General features: G+C 37.6%; 1 protein-coding gene across 11 annotated transcripts; it reads right to left on the reverse strand.

Moving 5' to 3' along the window:
- Positions 1–79: 79 nt before the first annotated feature.
- PREPL (prolyl endopeptidase like) lies at positions 80–20,337 on the reverse strand. 11 transcript variants are annotated; one of them, XR_008449440.1, is made up of 15 exons: positions 19,875–20,185; positions 19,456–19,713; positions 16,364–16,564; positions 15,789–15,855; positions 14,918–15,124; positions 12,826–12,949; positions 10,377–10,593; positions 9,618–9,803; positions 7,967–8,170; positions 7,042–7,217; positions 5,379–5,595; positions 5,024–5,173; positions 3,935–4,061; positions 2,779–2,875; positions 80–1,981 (listed from the first exon to the last, which is right to left on the reverse strand). XR_008449440.1 is itself a non-coding variant. In XM_054064248.1 (15 exons), the coding sequence occupies exons 2-15, from the start codon at positions 19,657–19,659 to the stop codon at positions 1,901–1,903; spliced, it is 2,244 nt and encodes a 747-aa protein (XP_053920223.1). In that variant the 5' UTR covers positions 19,660–19,713; positions 20,203–20,337; the 3' UTR covers positions 1,699–1,900. The 11 variants fall into 11 exon arrangements, 10 of the variants coding, with proteins under 10 accessions (XP_053920223.1, XP_009557741.2, XP_053920224.1 ...); XM_054064248.1 differs by lacking the exon at positions 19,875–20,185 and adding an exon at positions 20,203–20,337 and having other exon boundaries at positions 1,699–1,981; positions 2,779–2,861; XM_009559446.2 differs by having other exon boundaries at positions 1,700–1,981; positions 2,779–2,861; positions 19,875–20,186.
- Positions 20,338–20,343: the final 6 nt, after the last annotated feature.

Below are 20,343 nucleotides of genomic sequence, written 5' to 3' on the forward strand. Positions count from 1 at the left end.
GGTCTGTGGATAAGAAAAGTAAACCTGCTTTCTGGGTGCCGCCCCTTACATTTGCTGGTCATTAAAAGTTTCTGGGGAGTCCAAAGCCTGTGACAGTCCATAGTAGCTTTTTAGAAGTCTGTACATCTATAAAGCTAACTTATTCTAAAGGAATGACCCTGTATTTGTTAAACTAGGTAAAAGCAAGCAAGACTAATACATAAAGTTGTGACACCTTATCTCTTCTCTTAACTGCTTTGATTATCCTCAAAATTAGTGAGAAAAACAAAATCCAGCTAATAAGTCTAATTCTACACTCAGGACTGCATTTCCAATTAGTTTCTCCACCTTGTGATGATTTTGAATACATTTCACAGAATCATCGAATAGTTAGGGTTGGAAGGGACCTTAAAGATCATCTAGTTCCAATCCCCCTGCCCACAGCCCCATCCAACCTGACCTTAAACACCTCGAGGGATGGGGCAGCCACAGCTTCCCGGGGCAACCTGTGCCAGTGACTCATCACCCTCATAGTGAAGAAATTCTTCCTAATGTCTAGTCTAAATCTGCCCCTCTCCAGTTTGTACCCATTCCCCCTGGTCCTATCCCCACCAGTCTTTATGAATAGCTCCTCTCCAGCTTCCCTGTAGCCCCTTTCAGGTACTGGAAGGTCGCTATAAGGTCTCCTCTGAGCCTTCTCTTCTCCAGGCTGAACAACCCCAACTCTCTCAGCCTGTCTTCGTAGGAAAGGTGCTCCAGCCCTCTGATCATCTTTGTAGCCCTCCTCTGGACCCGTTCCAACAGCTCCATATCCTTCTTACATTTGCATCCTCTTATTTCTTCTTCTGCTTTGAGGTTGAGGTGAGGTGTGCATACATTAGTTCAGAGTAAACAGCTGAAACAACTCTACTGAACGTCCCCCTTGTGTGTCTTGATTTGCATTTGGCGTGCCCTACTGTGGCTGATGTGACACAAAGGAAGGATGAGCATTAGCCTTGGTACAGTCTGGTTTGGACATGTGGGTGATCTGGGGGACTCTGTTTTGGTTGGAGTACTTTATGGCCGCATAGTGTATTTTCCACCAACTGCTTGCACCAGTGGGTGGCCCTAGGTGTGTGCACCATGCGCCTGTCTTAACAAGCAATGTGTAGAAGTTGGGTGCCTTGCTCAGAGGCCAGCTAAGCTATGAATCAGGCTGCTTTAGTGAGAACTTTCCTTTTGTTTTATCCACCGGAGACTCTGGCATCTCCTGTGGTGCTCGTCTTGTCTTCTGAAGGGACTTTGGCACCTCCTTTTTAAGATGACCATGGTAGTTAAGGTAACTACAAGATTTTCAATCTACTCACATGAAAGAGTTCTTGAGAGTCCATTTCTTCCTTCCAGTTTGTTCAATGCTACTATATGATCAGCACACTATGGCTGCTGTGTAGCTAGGAACAGCAACAGTCATTATCAACTATGTATGGGAATTAGGGTTTAGAAGACCATACACTTTGAAATCAAATATTTCTTGGACGTTTTACTGCTTTGTGTAAAATCTGGTCTTGGAAGAGAGGTCTTAGACTGGAAAGGCTGCCTGTACAAAATGCACGTCTTCACATGTTAGGCTTTACGCACCAACGGTCATGCTTCAGCTCTACCTTGTCCAGTGCTGCACTGCTTGCTTATGTGAACAGAACTGTACTGAACAAATTGATTAATGCAGGTGGCTACTTCTCTACTATCTGGCAGAGGAGAAATTAAGCTCTTAGTTTGTATGTTTATAAGCCAGTGCGACACCCAGCTTTGACTTTGAATTTCTTGTCTGCTGATGCCCATAAAGCAGGGATCCAAGAGGAGAGATCCTCTGGAGAAGGTGTTTGTTTTGTATGCAAACAAAAATCTATCGCAAAGCTCTTCAGGTGATCAATGTATTTATTAGCTATTTGCAGGATTTGCTGTCATGTTGGAGATGGCATACTTCCTCAAGTTCTTTGTTCAGAAAAGCAAGGTGTCTTGCAACCTAAAAAAATGAAAATGTTTTATTACAAAATAAAAAATTCTTTACACTATAAACCCTCAGGTTCTCGTACAGATGTTCTGATCTTCGTTTCCCATACTGATGCTAAGCAATACCTTGCCCTAAGACAAAACGAGGCTTTTCCTGAAAGAATTTGTTTTGGGAATAACTGCCTCAACAACCAAATAACATTTGCTAGGATTTGTTAAAACTTAACAGTAATAAAATTGGTAACCACCTGTGACAGTCTGAAACATCAGTAACAATATGCCAGGTCTTGGCAGTACATTACTTTTAATGACATACTCATGAGGAATATGGAAGTAAATAGCCAGTATGACAATTTTAAGCACTTAATACTTTACGGTGCAAGACTTTTCCTGCTGGAACAATATTTTACACAACTTCGAACTTTCCATTCAAAGCTCTCAGCACATTACAGTGGGAGGTCAACACTATTTTGCGGCTTAAGGCACAACGAGGTTCAATAATCTGGCTCTGTCACTGGCTCTTTTAGATCTATTAAAAATATATATTGATAAAGGTATATAACTATGTATATATATTAAAAATCCTGCTGAATTTATATATCTATATTAAAAAAATAAGTAAAAGCAGCAATTGATCTTGCAATGTATGTAAAAGGTTGCAAGTGCAACCTTAATTCCAGCAGGTTCTTTTTTTCTTTTAATACTTTCAATGTACATTCAACGACTGCATGAACAACCGAGGCTGAAGTATCAGCCGAGGGGTCCCATCCCTCCAACATGTTATGGATGTGTGCAATAAAGGGAACATACCTCATTCAGTGAATCCTCCCAGGATGAATCACAATGACTGCCATTTGCCTGGATGTCTAAGATGATGTTGGGGATCCAATTTCCTGGAACAATGAAGCTAACAATCACTTAACACTGAATGGACAAGGAAAAAGATAAGTGGGGATTTGAGTTATTTAGGGATAGATAATTCTGCTTTCTGCCTTGACAGAATTTCTGTTATTGCTTAAGGAAAAGACAGAATCACATAGTGGCTTGATGGATGAATTATTTGTATTTCTATAAAGAACATATTTTTAAAATGTTTATATATTCAGTGTGTTTGTCCTCTCTGAGTCTTTTCGGGAAGATGCACTTTTCTTTTTCCAAGCAAAGACTGCAACAGCAACTGGAGTATCTGCTATCCTTTCTCAACCATTGCAGTTGTGTGCTCGTAGCAGAGAAGGAGCATAATGAAATATGAAATTCAGGATCTCTTTTGGTACTGATAGTAAAAGCCTCTCCCCCGAGTAGATGGTACTAGAAAAAAGTAAGACTCGAATGTACATTTTGCTGTAAAAAAGTCCCAAAGCCAGTGCTAGGTTTCAAGTGTAAAAGCAACCATGCCTTGGCATGCTTGTCATTCTAACTTGGACTAACACCTGCAGTTTCAGAAAACTGGGAAAAGCAGTATTTTGTAGAGCAGCAAAAATAAGATTTTTATCTGTATGTTGTTGAGAACTGCAGTCTGACCGTGTCAATAGCTGGACGAGGCAGCTTGGGTGCTCCTAGTACTGTCCAACACTCACCACATATTGAGGCCTAGGAAGGAGAGAGCGCCACTTGTGTTTTCCCAGTATTTTTTTTTTTTTCATCTCAGAGGGTTTTCTGAGCCTGTTGTGGTTTGTCACTATTAACATATGGGCTTAACTATTTTCAGGCAGGTCTACAATACAGAGATACTGGGTCCCTCTTAAGGCTCTGGAGAGTGCATCTTAGATGCTGAGGTTTATCCATTTGTCAGTATGACTGCACTTCTCATCTTTGCAGGTAACAGAAATTACTTCAGAATTTAGTTACCATATTGTATTGTACAAATGAATGCATTTAAAGAGAAGTCAATCTATACCATGTCTGATTACATGACTACTCATATTGTGGTCTAGTTAACTTCATCTATCTGCAATGTTATTCTTACCTTTCTTACTTGTTCTGCTGGTATAGTCTAGTGCAGCCTTCCTAAGCTTCTGAACGTATCGTAAAACTCCTGTTAGTGGTATCCGTTGATCATTTTCATATGCCGTTATAAAAACTGAAGGATAACACTGAGATTAAAAATCAAAACCAGTTACATACTTGACAACTGATTTTTTTCATAAAGCGAGTAACAAATTTTTCTCCATTTATCTTACTGTACTACTTGTCATGGCTAATTTAAAAATATACCCATTACATAATTATCTGCTCTTATAAAAGCACTTTTATCACTCTAACTGCAAAAGGTATTTTGGTCTGAAAAATGACTTCATATTAGGGGATCATCTACTTGCAAAAGGTAACCAAAAACATCCTCTCCTCACTGGTAAAGGTCCAATACATGTCTGCTTGCTGATGATCACAAAAAAAAAAAAGGGAGTGATAATCATGGAATTGTTCACCTTAGAACTGTAGTTGAGGTTTACTTTTGCAGTCTTTGTCCACATAAAAAGTAGTTGGTTTGGGATGCTAAGATTTTACAGAATAAAGCTATGCAACACAGCTAACACATTACTTCAAATAAAGAAGATTTCCTCTGAGATGACAATGTCAAAGCCGTAGCTCTTTTTCCATTTCACTGCACTGTTTGCCTCTGAAAAGCTATTTAATCAGTGGAAAATACCTTCTCCTTCCTGCGAGTCTGCAAAAGCCAGCAGAACAACAGAACACCCCCCGCTCCCAAAGGAGAAGGCATTTTACCTCTTGAGTTTTGTTATACAATAGAATAATCTGTTACTTACTGGCAGTCTTGTAAGAAAAGCAGGTTTTGAAATCCATTGATTATTTAGGGGAAAGCATTCGGTTAATTTCAGTTGTCACTTATGAATCTAAATATTGCCAAGACCATTACTGACATAGTTTTGTATTAATGATTCAAGTTAACACAAAGCAGCAGATAAGACAATTCTAATACCAGGTTTTAAAGCACTGAAAAGGTAAAATAGACTTTCCCCAGTTATCCACTTTTTGTTTTCTTATAGACTGCTATACTTTATTACTGTAGTATTCCACACAGAAAGCATAGTTTTACCTGTGGCTTAATATTCTGGTATGGGCAATAGCTTTTGATATACTTCATACATTTTTCATCCGCTAGTGGATTTCCCCATTCTTCTTGTTCTTCAATTGTCAGTGGGAGATGAGTTTTCATCATTGTACTTAGAACATCTACGAAAGGAGCCTTAGAAGTTATATAAAACAAACAAACAACAAACAGTTGGCAGCAAATCTCACAAAGGACCTCCTCAAATGCCTGGGTCAAAGTTTTCTCAAACAAATGAGGAAAGTGAATTCTAACTAGAATATTTCTGAATTCCGAAACGGGTAAAATGGAACAGAAAATACAGTTTAATGCCATAATCCATAAAGGGTTTGTAGCACCTCACCTGTAAAACCATGGCTCTGATAAGTTCTGGAGCAGTGTTGCACAGGGCTCCTGCAAGAACTCCTCCTGCGCTGGCAGCCGCTAGTGCCGTGTATTTTGGCTGAGAAAATCCTAGTTCATGCAGGAGCATGATGCAAGCCTTAAGGTCATGGAGACCTTTGAGTTTATTATGCTGACATCCATCTTTGTGCCAGCTAAGGCCTAGCTCTCCTCCACCCCTGAAAGTTAAAACAATTCAAGATGGGAGTCTCTTTGGAAAATGTTACATGGCAAAGCTTCAGATAATGAAAAGACAACAGCAGCCACAGAACTGCAAACCCATATTTTCCCTTCCCAATTAACTGTTCTTTTTTCTGTTCTTGTCTTTACCTTCCTTTATGGCTAAAATATATAACATGCAAACTAAACAAAAAATATCCATGCATGATGACTGTTGAAAATTGTAACTGCATAAGGGCACTTTGTGCCATCGTGTGCTTGTGTCCTGAAACGCACAGGAAAAGCACCACTTTAGGAAATTACACTGTAGGCAATATAAAAATCAGACTAATATTATCTTTTTATACATTAAACTCTTAAGAAATAAACATTTGTAATACTTATTTCACTAACATTAGCATTTATTAAAACAGTAATAGTAAAGAGTATTTCTCAGCTCCACACCGAGACTCTCAGGATTCGTCTTCCACATAGCTTAAATTTTGAGAACATTAAGAAGTTTTTCTATTTTCTAGTTTATGAATTTCAAATACTACTTGAAATGTTACATTTTGTAATATGGAATTTTTACATCTCTTTATATTCCTTTCTACACAACTGCTATTTTGTTTCTATGCCACCTGAAGTTTCCTTATTCAGCTTTCAAGTTTAAAATGAATTAACTGGTTAGCCTGTCAAATTTCTTCATATTTAGATGAAGATTTTAATCTAGGTCTGAAGATACTTAGAGGGGTGGGAAGAACAGCACAAGGCTTGCCACTGAATATAGCAGACTGAATATATTTGTATGCTGAATTTGGTTCGGAACTGGTATTTCAAACAATTGCTTGTTCTCCCCCTTCCTTCCCCTTCCTAAAGTGATTCTTTTGTTATCTTCTTTACCTACTGAATTACTGTCTCAATGAAAATATGAAGTCTATTGTACATAGTGGTTTTATAAAATAGTAGATTTGTAGCTAAACCAGAGACGGAGGATTTAGCCAATAAAAGAACAAGAGATGCAGGTTAAATGCTTAGTTGTTGTTATAGAAGGAAAATGGCTTTTAGGAGACACAAACTGAACATTAGTACACAATGCCCTCAGAAAAACAGGGAGGTAGCATGTCATTGTAATCTGAATGTTACCAAAGTTTTTCTTGAGCAAAAATGAGAAAAGGAGTACTGAGACTTCAAAATAGTAGAAGTTATATACAATCATCCTGTTGATTTAAGAAACTTAAATGCAGTATGTGGTCTTGAAAGTATATTTTTTTTTTCTGAGGTAAATTTATTTTTTGTGTTAAAAACTGCTTTAAAAGAAAACTACAAGAGATGGAAGTGAAAAGCATGAAGAATTAGTTATAGCTACGTGAAAAAACTATTTCTGCACCTCTTCAGTTGCACATCAAGAAATATCTGTATATCCCACAGATTAAATTCTTAATTCAATTTCTTATTTGACTTACCTAACATGGCAATATGCTAATATCCAACCCTCTTCAATCAACATCAGCTTCTCTTCTTTAAAGGTCATGTTCAAATCTATGCCATAAGCTCCATATACATGAACCAGAAGTGGTTTCCTGTGTAGCTCTTTAGAATTCATATTATGAAAAACTGTAATTGGCACCAAAGTTTCATCCTGGAAATGAAGGAGTATTTTACAATAAAGGACATTTCAGAAATCTCAATGACACATGGCAATGAAAACTTCAATTATTTATTTTAAAATGTGGGTTTTTTTGATTACAGTAATTTTTTTTCACTTAACATGTACAAAGCACTCTTGAAAAATAAAGCAAGAGACTGAACCTCTGCTGTGTAGGCTTACGGATGCAGAGTACAAAATTCATTTAAGTGCAACACCTGAGGAGTTTTTAAACTACCAAAGTACCCAAATCTTCCTTTCCCCTTTAACACCAAGAATATCTATTATTAACTAAATAGTTTACCACTTACTAAAGCAGAAACTCTTTATTAACATCTCCAATTTTTTAAACTCAGGCTGTTAAAACTTTCATTTCTTGTTCTATACTGTGTAGCTGGTCGTGGGATGTTCTTTTCAACAGCTGGCATGTTTTTAGTTTATCAGGGAGAGTACGACATCATGCATCAACTAGCAAATCTAAGTTATACTGTTCTAAGATTCTTGACTCATCGTATACTGTTATCTACTCTAGAATATGCAGGTTAATGGAAAAAACCTCAAACCCTTATCATGACTCTTTCTTGTTCTCTGTAGCACTGAAGAAAACACCCACTGTTTAGTAACTATAGCACCAACTGCTCTTTATGTTTTTAATCTCTATTCCCTGACAAATGCATTTTCTTTAAATGGGTGGTGAAAAAGGGAAGAATAAAAGGAATGGGAAAAAGACTGAAAAATCTTACCTCGCTTTTGGCTAGTAAACGTGTAGTGTGATAATTCGTAATAATTGGTACCTCTTGCACAGCTTGTTCAATGAGATTATTTTCTTTAAATGAATATGCAAAATGCTTAGGGGGGTGGACTGGGGAGGTGAGCTGAAAATAGCAAGTGCTGCTGGTATGTTCAGGATGAGATTCCAATTCAAATTCACAGGCCCACGTAGGTAGCTGAGAAAACACAGCATTTCAAGTAAGACCCTTCCGCTGCTTATGTAAATTTTGCCTAGTGTGTCCTTCAGAGGGAAAGATTTTGAATATCAAGCTAGTTATCTTCAGTTTGTATGTAGCACAATCTGTATTTCTTTTAAATTCAGTAATGAAACAGTGAAAAAGTGAAAGACTTTGGCAAAGTTTTCTCCTAAGGCCACTGGGTAAAGTTCAACAATGAAATAAAATTAAAAAAAAAAAAAATCCAAATTCAGTTTAAAATGGGCATCGGTGCACATTTTTTTTTAATTAAAACATTCTTTGAAATTATTCTGCATCATTTTTATTTTTCAGATCCTATTTTCCCTCTCATTTCGAGTCCTACTTCAACATGTTATACAGCCAAGTCCACGTCAGTTGTTATGCTTTTGCTGCGATTTAGCTCAGTAATGCTAAGCCATTGAAAACCCCTGCCTCTCTTAACTTTGTTCCTAGTGCCAGCCATTGTGAAGAACAAAACCTTTTCCTGGCACATTCAACCTCAGACACTTACTGCTATTATATTTAAGATTTTCAACTCTGCTACGAATAAAAGAAATCAAGATTCATTCTTTGAGAGCAGCAGGGATGTAGTCAAACCCTCTGCCAGGCCACTACTTACTTGGGTATGGTTGCTAGAGAATTCTGAAATGGCAGCAGAAGTCCAAGTTCTCCAGAATAACTGCAGACCTTTTCTGAATAAACTATGACCATTTGCAAAAAATGATGGTTTCAGAGACCATACAGTGTACAGTTGAAAACTGGTTTTTTGTAACGGTTTTATAGAATGTAGCATTGGTAGCTTGTTGCAGTAAACCTGTGAGTAGTTCAGATTGTATTTATCAGGCAAACAAATTAATTAAATGTTTTGTCTTAATGGTCTCTAGAAATCATGGGTTTGAATTTTTTACTTTGTTTTTCATCCACAAGTACTTAACAAGAAATACTTTGCACAAATTGTATTGCAATATCAACTGTTCACACTTATTCTGTTTCAGTGTCCATACTTATCTTCTGAATGTTCTATCTTCTGTGAGAATGCCGGACTTATTTCCTCGCTTACCATAATAAGTGTAACCAAAAATAGGCTCAGTAAAATTAAGTAGAGCATGTAGGGATAGCACAAGTCCTATTTTACATTAGAAAGCAGCTGTATTGTAAAGAGCTTGACTGTAACATGTTGAAGAAAGAACTGACTTACAGGATAGCTGCTCTCTAACTTTCTAAGTGCTACAATAATCACCACATGAAATCCTGAAGAGCAACCACAGGTAATACAGTTAGTTATAATGACAAACCTGCCAATATTATAGTTTCCAGACCACTTCTACTCTTGGAATTTGTCCTTGCTTTCCTTAGAACGTTAAGTTAAAAAAATTAAATAGTGCTGGAAAAATATTACACGTGCTTAAGCCAAGCTAAGACGTACCTTTATTGACTGGACTGAATGTGAAACAAAAGAAAGCACGTTTAAGTAAAGATGACCAGCATTTTTCAGGAACATAATACAGTGATCACTGAACATCTCCAGGTCTACTAGCTTGGTTTTCTTCTCCAGTGCATAAACTAACTGCCAGTTCTCCATGCCACTGGAAGCTACTGGTGCCTTCATCAACTATATAAACAGAAACCAATCTTGCATTAGTAAGATGTAGTAAGACTTACTAATTAGTTGTACAGACACAGAGGTAATAGAATGCAACATTTGTAATGTAAGAAGTTGTTAGTCAGGTTATACATGACTAAAATTGGAGGGTTTTAAACTCCTTTTACTTAGTCAAAACAGAAGAGCAATTCAATAACATTTGGAAAAGTAGGTTCAATTCTCATAGATTAATCTATAGAAGACATTCACGCAATAAGTGCTTTCAGTGTAGCCAGCAAAACTGTAGATGGTTTGGTTTATAGACTCAGATCACCAACTTAAAATTTAATATAGGGGAAATGACTGTTAGAGCATATTCATTTCTTGATGTTGCCAAAGGAGTTGGAATCAAATTGGCATGCTACAGGCAAGACTCCATGTACTACTATCAGTCTTTCAATCCATGCAGCGCTCTGTGAAACTCTCTTAAATCATTTCAGTAAGCTGTAAAGCACAGAATTAAAAGCCAGCCTTACTGTTTCTATATGATCTGCAACAAGTATCGAAATGAATCCTATGAATCTTATTAACAGTTAAAATTACCTTATATTCTGCAGGTTCTCCATATGTAGTAAGAATATATAACTCATCATTTCTGTGCTCAATGTGGTAAATGACCCCTTTTGTTCGTGCTTGTACAAGAGCAGGTAACTTAAAAGGATGCCTACAGTCAACCAGCCAAACTTCTGAGGTGGTCTTGCTGTTGCTGTTGATAGTGAGAAAACGCCTATCTTTTGTGCAATGTATGTCCACAAAGAATCTGTAAGGAATAGTTAAGAAAAAAAAAATCTTAAACTTGATTAGTATTTTAAAAAGGCATTGGTTGTTCCAGTAGCATGAGCTTCATCTCCAAGGTAAGAAACAGAATGGCTGTAAGTAGGCTGGAGAAATTCCAGAGTACTTGGTTCCCAAACCCACCCCTGCTGCATTTATCCTGGAATTCAAAAACCCACAGTCTTGTGTGCGGAACCTGAAATCTGCAAGGAAAGCAGTTCAGTTGTTGCTCATGTGAATCCAGGTTTTGGCATCACTGAGATAGACTGGAAGCTCATTGATGAACGTAGGCTTTAAAATTCAGGCAAAACATGGAACCTTCTATTGAACTCCTAACTTTTACAAAAAGGAAAAATGGATAATTAAAATTAATAAGAGACACTGTGTGGGAACAGCAGTAACAAAAGAAAAGTAAGAGCTATAATAAAGATACATTGATAAAAAGCCTAAGCCTTACTGACCTAACTGTCTAAACCAATTAGGATACATGACAGACAGTGTAGCACTGATGAAGTTGGAAACTAGGTTTTGTAACTGTTAAGAACCTAGGAACTATCTACTGGTTTAAAATGCTTCTAAAATCTATAAACAGACAACAGAACTAATGAATGCTAATATTAGACAAGCTCAGGCTGAAATTCAGATTCCAATTTTTTGCGTCATCCTAATTAATTGGAATGTCACGTCACATAGCAGATTGTTTATCGCTTTGAATCTTTTAAGATCGGATGTCTCTAAAAGCAAAACTGTCCAACAAAATAATCTAGAAGATTTCATCAAGAAATGGCAGGGCTGAGTACCGTAACCTGATCAGACACTGACTGCAATAATGATCCATTTAGACCTCAAAATATTTGACTGGTGAAGAAAGGGAGCTTTAGACACCGTTCTCAGTGCCTTTAATTATTTGCAGGTGGAGGAACTCCAATTTTTTTGGTACTGTTGTTTTTTCTAATTGCACCCTCTTGACATCTTTAGGAGGACAGGCACATCAGGGGATCTAAAGTCTGCAAGGAATCAGCCTCCTGCCTCTCTAATACACACAATTTGGTAAGAATGCAGCACTGCATTCAGTAGAGATTCCAACAGTTCAGCTCTGCTGACCTTACCTCTAAGAGCATCAAGCTGAAATGCAGGTCACACTTCTCCCCAAGGACTTTTGGACTTGATGTTACAATTTTTGCCTATGCAGCTTTTTTAAAAAAGAAATCAATAAATTTTCAGCTCTTAAAAGAAAATATTTGATTGCACCTAAAAGGGCTTGTGAGATGTAGAATGGGTCTGCTGAATGGCAATACAAGAGAATGTCTTGCCATCTCCAGTGAATAAGGGGGTTCAGTTATGAGATGCAATAGCACATGAACCTTTAGAGTAAGTTTCTTGTATATTTACTGTAATGACCATGACCTTCAGAATTATGCCAACAGTTTCCCTGTGGGGAAGTGTCAGGTCAGTGCAACTTGATTTTCCAAAAGTATGCATCGAATGCAGCTGAAACAAAAGGATCCTACTTACTCCATCTCAACTACAGATTGTTTTTCTGGTTTTGGGTTGGTTTTTTTTTTTAGATTAAAGTATAATTGAAATTTCTTTACTGAATATGTAACTTGAATTAAGAAAAATCACAAACATTTATGCAACGCTGTATAAATCTACCACATGCTACAGGGCTGAAAAACCTGCTCTGCACTCAATTTAGCAAGAGCCTTGCTCCTGTCTTCCTAAACCACTACTTAAAGAAAGGTTATTGAGAGGGTATTCAGTCAACAATAGTTCTGTCTCTGGGAATGCTGTAACGATTTTGCTCATCCATTACCCAGAGCAAGGATTAGCCTGAACTTCTATGTTTTTTTAAAAGATGTATCAGACGTCAATAGCAGAGAAAACAAAAAGAAATCCACAGTCTGATTTACCCTGTATGAAACTGTCACATATTCATTAAAGGACACCCTGACCTGAGACTGACCTTGACATTTATAAACTCAGCTGAACTCATGAGGTAAGAGGGGAAAGTTAAATCTCTGTTGATCACATATCAAGAGGAGAACAGAGCACACTCTCAGACTGCATAAGACACAGCTGTCAGCAGAACACAACTTAAAAATGCCTTTTATCATTTAGAATATGATCTGGACATTTTTTTTTACCCAAAACAGTTATATTGTACATATAAAATACTCTAGAATACATAAAGGACTTGCTATATTTTAGGTATTACCTTGCATCTTGTTCTGTATAAACTAACTTAGTATGTTTCTGATCAGTGAAAGTGGTCATAAACACATTCTGGCATTTAAGGTTCTTCTGACTTGTGTAATACAGAACATCATTGGTCGCCCATTCTGGAAAAGATAAATGCATATCAAATTTGGAACAGTATATACTAATACTGAGATAAAATGGAGCTCCATGAACACTGGACCCAGTGCTGAAAAAGGTGGGATTCAGCTCACATGGAACCAAGGACAGCACTTCCACATCCCAGAAGCTGGAGTTAGCCACAAAAAGATCTTTTTCCATGTTCTCCCTGAATTCCACAGGCCAAGAATCTTGTAATATATTAAAAAAAAAAAAAAAAAAAAAAAAGGCTGAAAACAATGTTCCAAAGCCTAGGAAGAGGAAACTCATCACTCTGAGGGAGTTCTGGAAGTAACAGGAAAATAGAAGACATGTAGCTATTTAAAACTGAGCAGAGAACAGAGGTTTATGTGGAGTCAGCAAGATAATAAAGAGGGTATGTGCTCTGCACTGCTGCCATGTGATTGCATGCAAACCATTTAGAGAAACGAATTGATGCACATGCCCCATGGGTAAATAAAAATTCTCCAGTTTTCTATGCTTGTATATGTGTTCACCAACATTAGAAATGTAAATACAGGAACCTTGCTATTCTGAAGTTTAGTAATCTGAACAATCTAGCCAATCACTGTTATCTCTGCTGCTCTTACAGCCACCACAGTGATGTTTAAAACATATGCTTTAAAAAGTTACTGTATGCTGCCTTATGCCTAAACACTAATTTTCAGTACAAAAGTCGATTTAGCACCAGACTGAAGCAATGCAAGCAATTTGCTATCTGAACAGCAGTGTGGCTCCAAAGTGCACAGGTAGTTGAGGGTTCACAATGAAGACAAGACTTTAGAAGGGAAATCCAAGTTCTTCTATAGCCTAGCAGATGGTATTTTCAAGAACTTCTATTGGTTTACTTGCTATTCCATACAATACAAGCAGATACTTTGCAAGTGGTCATAAGACCTTATTATCTTGCTCACGATGGAGTTCCCTCTGTACTTCATGATACCTCTGTACCTCGCTTACACCTGACTAAGTATACAAAATGGGTGTAATCTCTACCATTCCGATAGTCATTTTTGTACTCTTATTATCTGCCATCATCTGTCACACCTACACAGGCAACAGGGAGCTGGTTTCTTAAATGTGTTGATTCTTTCAGACAAAACTAGATATGTTTTCAAATCAAGTATAGTGAAAAACCTCACTGGTTTTCAACAGGCATGAAAAACTTCAATTGTGCAAATGCTTGCCACATTAAATTCTAGTGACTTTTCATTTTTGTAACTAGGAAGTTTTACCTAGTTTTAAATTCTTGCCCTGCCCAGGCAAAATGTTTACTGTTCTCTATATACTTGATGACATCTAACAATAGATGTAAAATAGAAGATGTGGAACTTCTATACATGCTATTGCACTCTTTTTGCTATACTCTCTTGACATACTATAAAAAAAGAAAAATTTCCCATCACTTCAATTTACCTCTGCTTACTTGCTGATAGCAAGGCAAAGTTCTGTAACATATTCTGAAAGAACTGACACAAGGCCTGACTGACTTCTTGGGGTCTGAACTGCGACCCCACCCTCCCCCTCATTCTAGAGTCCATTTGAAATTTGAAATTTCAGCCAATATTTAACAGTAGCAGCACTTGCACACTCTTCAACCAAGCTACATGCCTACAGCTATCACTGAGTTCAGTTGTAGTTGTAACTTTTTAAAGAAGCACATTGAATTAAATAAAAATAATTATATGCATGACTGTTCAAACATATAAATGCTTGTTTAAAATGAAGGAAAACTTGTATCATGAAAGCAGCCACTTTTACCACATCAGGTCACTTGTAATTGTGCAGTGTGGAAGAAATCTTAAATAAGAAAGAACTCAACAGCTATAAGGATTACATCTAAAAATGTTGCTTCCTTTATTTTTTTCCCATACAATAGTAAAATACTTTAAAAACTAACAAAAAAGTGTGGACAGCTCAAGTGATTCATAGGATATTTAGAAACAACTTACCAAAACTAAATACATTTGGAATTACTTTTTCCACGAGAGGAAAATTACCCAGTTTCAGAATAACACAGGTTGCCTCTTCAGAGTTTTCACTTTTTAAGCCGATAGCCATGTATCTCTGATTTGGTGAAATTCTGATTCGTCGAATAAAGGCATGAGAAAAGCCATGATCTTCGGTACTGAATAAAATGTCAACATTTCCTTCATCTACTATGTCAAAAAAAAAAAAAAGGTAGAAAAAAGTCCTGTAATCAAGGCACTGTCAAAATGAACAGTGGTTGTCAATGCCTGTATTTAACAGCTCTGGCTGCAATATTCACAAGCGTACTACTGGAATTTAGTAACACCAAACAGATTCTTTGCCTTGCAAGACATTTGCAAATGCACTTTGTAAAATTAAAAAAAAACCTTAATGTTCCAGCTAGGGGAAAACATTTTGTAGTTATCATTAAAAACATTTTTAAAGTGTAGATCTTGGCCTCTATTAAGTATATTAAAGTTTGGATACCTACAGCACAGTTGTTTTTACTAAATACAATTAACACCTCTTTTCCCCACCCCTTCAGAAATAAAAAAGCACGAATATGCTTTTTCTTTTTCAAAATGTTAAGGCTCTAAAGAGAATTACTTCTCTCTTTCCTCTCCATAAACTTGCCTTAGTATCAATATATACTATTCCCTAACTCTCTTCACCTCACCTTTTCAGATTCAGAATTCTAGAATTAACCATCATTAAAGAATTTTATAAAAATATTTTTAGATTAGTTATTCTAGGAAACAGAGTAATTAAGCTTTAGTGTATGAAAAGTACACTGGCCTATACGTGTACAGTATTTTTAACAAGCATCCCATGTTACAAAGAGAAATCCCTTACCGTCATCTGCTTTTGAAAGAAATATGCAGCCGTCCTCTTCAAAGTATACATTGTTGCCAAACCTGAGCTTTTCAACACAAACCAAACACATTTCAAGTCCAACATATGGTTAGATTGTTTCCTTAGAATCTCTATAGTCAATCACTGTTCTGTAGAACACAACTGTAATATACACACGACAGAATATAGCACGTATATTTGATACCAAAAAAGGAACTGCATGCATCAGAAAGGCTCTTTCAAAGTTAGGGTCCTTAAGCTAACCTGCTCTAAATTCAACAAAAGGCTCAGATTACTGTCAGTTGCTCTTGTAAATTACATCTTGTATTCTTTATCAAAAAGTCACATGATTATTCTATCTTTTCTTGCTTTCGCCTGTGGTGAAATTAAGGTAAATACACTATCATAATAGGTATAAGCTGTTCTAAACACATGCTGTTACTATCCACAATTATTAAAACATTCAAAACTACCACCACAAAACAATAAGTAAACCAGCACTTTATAATAGGAAAGGCTTCAGTGCCTTTTATTTGTACTCGATGATGAGAAATGTATGCATTTTTTCCACTTACCCTTGGGCTTCCCAAACTGAGTGTATACTTGTTGTGCAATGCTTCTATTTTTTCCTTGATTCTTTTTGTCATAGCTTTGTATCTTGCTGAAATGTCATTCCAGTTTTTCTGCTCCGATTTCAGAAAATTCTTGTATAAAAGTTCTGATGTTATTATGGATGTATTTTGCTTCCTTTTGGAAGGGATTTTTGTTTCTTCCTCCTAAGTAAGGGAAACCAACAATGGCTACAAGCCAGCACTCTGTACTCCAAGATGAATATATTGAGACAATAATATTTCCTGAGCTACAGAGCCAAAACCAACTTTGAATTATTACGATAGTATGTGCCATTAAAAAGTAAAACCACAGCTGGAGCAAGTTTTTGTTTTCAATTCTTCCTGATCTTCTAGGAAGGCATTGTCAAATGTGCTTTACTTGACACGTTTATTGAAGTCATCTTTTCAAACTTTACTATTAACATATGTTCTTAATTGACTATGTGTAAATATGTTTCTTATTCTAGAACTATTTTTAGTTAATTTTTATGAAATTCTGTTATTTTTCCTTCTTCAGAGGTGTTTTCTCATAATTTTCCTGTCTTCAGAGCAAGGATAATTTCTCATTTCCTTTCCTATACAAGAATGCTGCCAACATATCTGCCCCTGTACCTAGGAGTCCTACCAGCTTGTTAAGGTTCTTGTTCGATCTCCTCTAAAGCATTAGTATAAATATTCATAGGGTGCAGAATTAAGTGAAGCAGTGAACTGATACGAGTTCTGCAAGAATGTTGTCAACAATGAGCTTAAGGATTTGGTTTTTTCCATGATCCGTGAGCGGGCTACCGCTACCTCACTGCCAACAACGCTGTCTTCTCTTGTAAAAAGGTGTTAAAACTGCTAGCACAACACTACACAATTTTGCTTGCTGTAAAATCTCGTTTGATTCAATAATAAGCTTAACAACATATATTATAGCAGATAACACTGCACAGATCACACAAAGTAGCATTTCGTAACATTCCATGTACTATGTGAAAGGGTCTAAACTTAAAAAGCAGCACATACTTTTTAACCCTTCCTCACTTCACATCAAGAATGGCTGGTTTGTTCCTAGTTTGCCTTCAGCAATGTAAGAGATCTAAAATGTGAATGTTACAAGGAGACTTTGAAAGGAGGGGAAACTCTCTGCTCCAGGTGCCAAACTCATATATAGGAGTGCTCATTACTTGTTCAGACCAATGATCCCTCTAACATAGTATATCCAGTAAGAATCACAAGTTAAAGAAACCGTGTGTAACTGGTTATGGTAAAGAAGTTGCAGGACATGTTAGTTGCACCACGTTCTCCCCAGTCACTGCAAAAACTGCTGTAAGAAAACACCTTTCTCCCCGAACCATATGCAAGCAAACAAACTCCTTGCAGTGGCCACAAATGGATTCCTAGGAAAGCACAAGAATGGGACAAGCACAGATGATATTCCCCAATAGGTATTCCCCAAGCTTTCAATGATTTTAGCTCAAGAATTTCCTCAGCTAAACGTCGTTTCTGAATATTTCAAAAGTCTCTTTCACGTACATTTCAGCATTCACAACTTATTTTGGAAAGTTCCACACTTTATGAATCTTCGAATGATTCCCCTTCTTTTCAACAGTTCCCACTATATTTAGTTTGAAATAATATATAGAGCTGATGACCACAGTGTTGGTATATATTAAGACTTACTGTACACCTCACTGCCTGGGGGAAAACAAGTCATCTAGAAGAGCATCTAGAAAGATTTTGAGGTTAGCAGAGGATCAACAACAATCATCTTGCAAACATTTGCTCCAAAGGAAACAGGCACAGCTTCCTATCAGATGAAAACCACTTGTTTGTATCCTGGAACCAGTGTCATAGACCTGCTTTTCTAACTGTGTTAATGAACAATTTGCTAATAAACAAACAAAACCACACATTCTCATCTATCAAGACTTCCTACCTTCTCCTTGAAACTTGTTTACTTTTCAGAGGCAAACTTAGGAACTGTTTACATTATGGTTAGAAATAAAGAAGGTCACAACAATGTGATCTTTGGCTCTCTTTTGAAGGAACATCATCAACTTGAAACAATTTCATAACAATCACACATCCATCTGAAAACATGTTTAAGGTAAAATAAACCTAAACATTGACCATTTAAAGCAGCATTTATGCATTACACATATAAATTGGTTTACTGGCTGTCATACTGCAGGGAAGCTTTTATAATACTTTTAGCAAACTCTGTATAGAAACACAGGAACAGAAGACCTGAAATTATTTCAGACCATTTTCTGACTGTGCATCATACATCGCCACCGATTTACACAATATTTACTTTCATAAATAAATTCAAGTGCCTTTTAAAGTATAGTTTAACATGTGAATACAATTAAGACAAGTCAATAGACTATTTTGATATTTAATACAGTGCGAAGGAAAGGAAAAGTTTTGTTGACCTAGCTCATGGTGGTTAAATCGTGCGTCGTCAGTTTGGATACTCTGCCTCTACACTAGCTGATCTCTCCCTGCAGTTTTCTCCTGACACTTTATCTCAATCTTTCCAGAATATACTAATTTCTTAAAAGTTGCCACAGAAGGAAAATAACCAAAATTTACATCAAAACGGTAAAGTTGAACAGCATATGTCTTTGAACAAAAATCCTAGTATTTCCCTCTGGTTTAAATTCATTAGGAAAAAAAACATGTTTCTTAGACATTTCTGAAGCACATAGAATCATAAATAGTTTGGGTTGGAAGGGACCTTAAAGAGCATCTAGTTCCATCCCCCTGTCGTGGGCAGGGACACCTCCCGCTACATCAGGCTGCTCAAGGCCCCATCCAACCTGGCCTTGAACACCTCCAGGAATGGGGCAGCCACAGCTTCCCTGGGCAACCTGTGCCAGTGCCTCACCACCCTCGTTGTGAAGGAACTCTTCCTAATGTCTAGCCTAAATCTGTCCCTCACCAGTTTATACCCATTGCTCCCTGTCCTATCACTACAAGCCTTTGTGAACAGTCCCTCTCCAAGCTTGCTTCCTTAACAGATGTTCCAGGAGGATTGGTGACATTCGCTCTATACTTAAACAGCATACCTTGCAGGAAAAGCATCTCCACGGCACGACACTTCCAGGCAGCACAGTACCTCCTGAATAGTCCAGGATGTGGCATTTTGGGGCCTTTATTTTACTAGAGGGACACACTGTTTGAAGATGGTTACGCTTAGAGTAGTGCCTGATGCTGAAGCTCAGTCCTTGGAAAAGATTCCATAGTCCAACACACGGTGTCCTAACCTTCATTTCTTGAAAGCCGACCTGAAACTTCTGCTAACCCCAAACTCTTGATCATTTGCCCTGTGTAAGGGTGAAATGACATGAAATGTACATCACATAAACTGAAGGTAAAACTTCCTCTCTTTCCAAAAGATGAAACTGATTCATTAGGTAAATAAGTCTAGGAAAAACAGCAAAAAGCAAGCTGTTTCTTAAAAACTGGCAGATACAGCTTAGCTCACCTTTAACCTGCTACCTTACTCCAAAGCGTGGTTCCTGGTGGCTGAAAGCTTAAGTCCAGTGAAATTACCAATGAACAGACAGAAAGGCGCAACCGCGCACGCTTAAATGCTGAAGAACCCCAAACCGGGAAGGTTTCTCCTAAGTTTTCTGACCCTTCGGAATTATTGCATGACTATGAAACCATATCTAGCGAGGACAATCTGCCAGCAACCGCCGAAGCCCCTGGCAGATTCGAAACTCCGCAGGGGGAAGATCCCGACTGTTTTTTATCCCCACACCCCGGTCCCACCACAGCCCCGCTCCCTCAAAACCCTACTCGGCCCTCACCGCCGCCCTTCTGCCCGGAGCCAAGATGGCGCCGGTGCTTCAACCGGGCGCGCCGATGACGTCACGCGGCGCGACGTGGAGCCCCCTTCCTCTAAACCGCTCCCGTTTCGTGCATGGTTTCGTCTCCCTTCCCTCCCTCCT

This window comes from Cuculus canorus, chromosome 3 (genome assembly GCF_017976375.1).
Source record: "Cuculus canorus isolate bCucCan1 chromosome 3, bCucCan1.pri, whole genome shotgun sequence".
Taxonomy (NCBI): domain Eukaryota; kingdom Metazoa; phylum Chordata; class Aves; order Cuculiformes; family Cuculidae; genus Cuculus; species Cuculus canorus.

Coding starts and splice junctions, on each gene's coding strand:
- PREPL (XM_054064248.1), bottom strand. CDS start 19,659: ATGAAGGTTAGGACACCGTGTGTTGGACTATGGAATCTTTTCCAAGGA. Junction 15,125..15,788: donor TCTTTCAAAAGCAGATGACG/GTAAGGGATTTC, acceptor TTTTTGACATAG/TAGATGAAGGAAATGTTGAC. Junction 7,218..7,966: donor GTTTACTAGCCAAAAGCGAG/GTAAGATTTTTC, acceptor CTTCATTTCCAG/GATGAAACTTTGGTGCCAAT.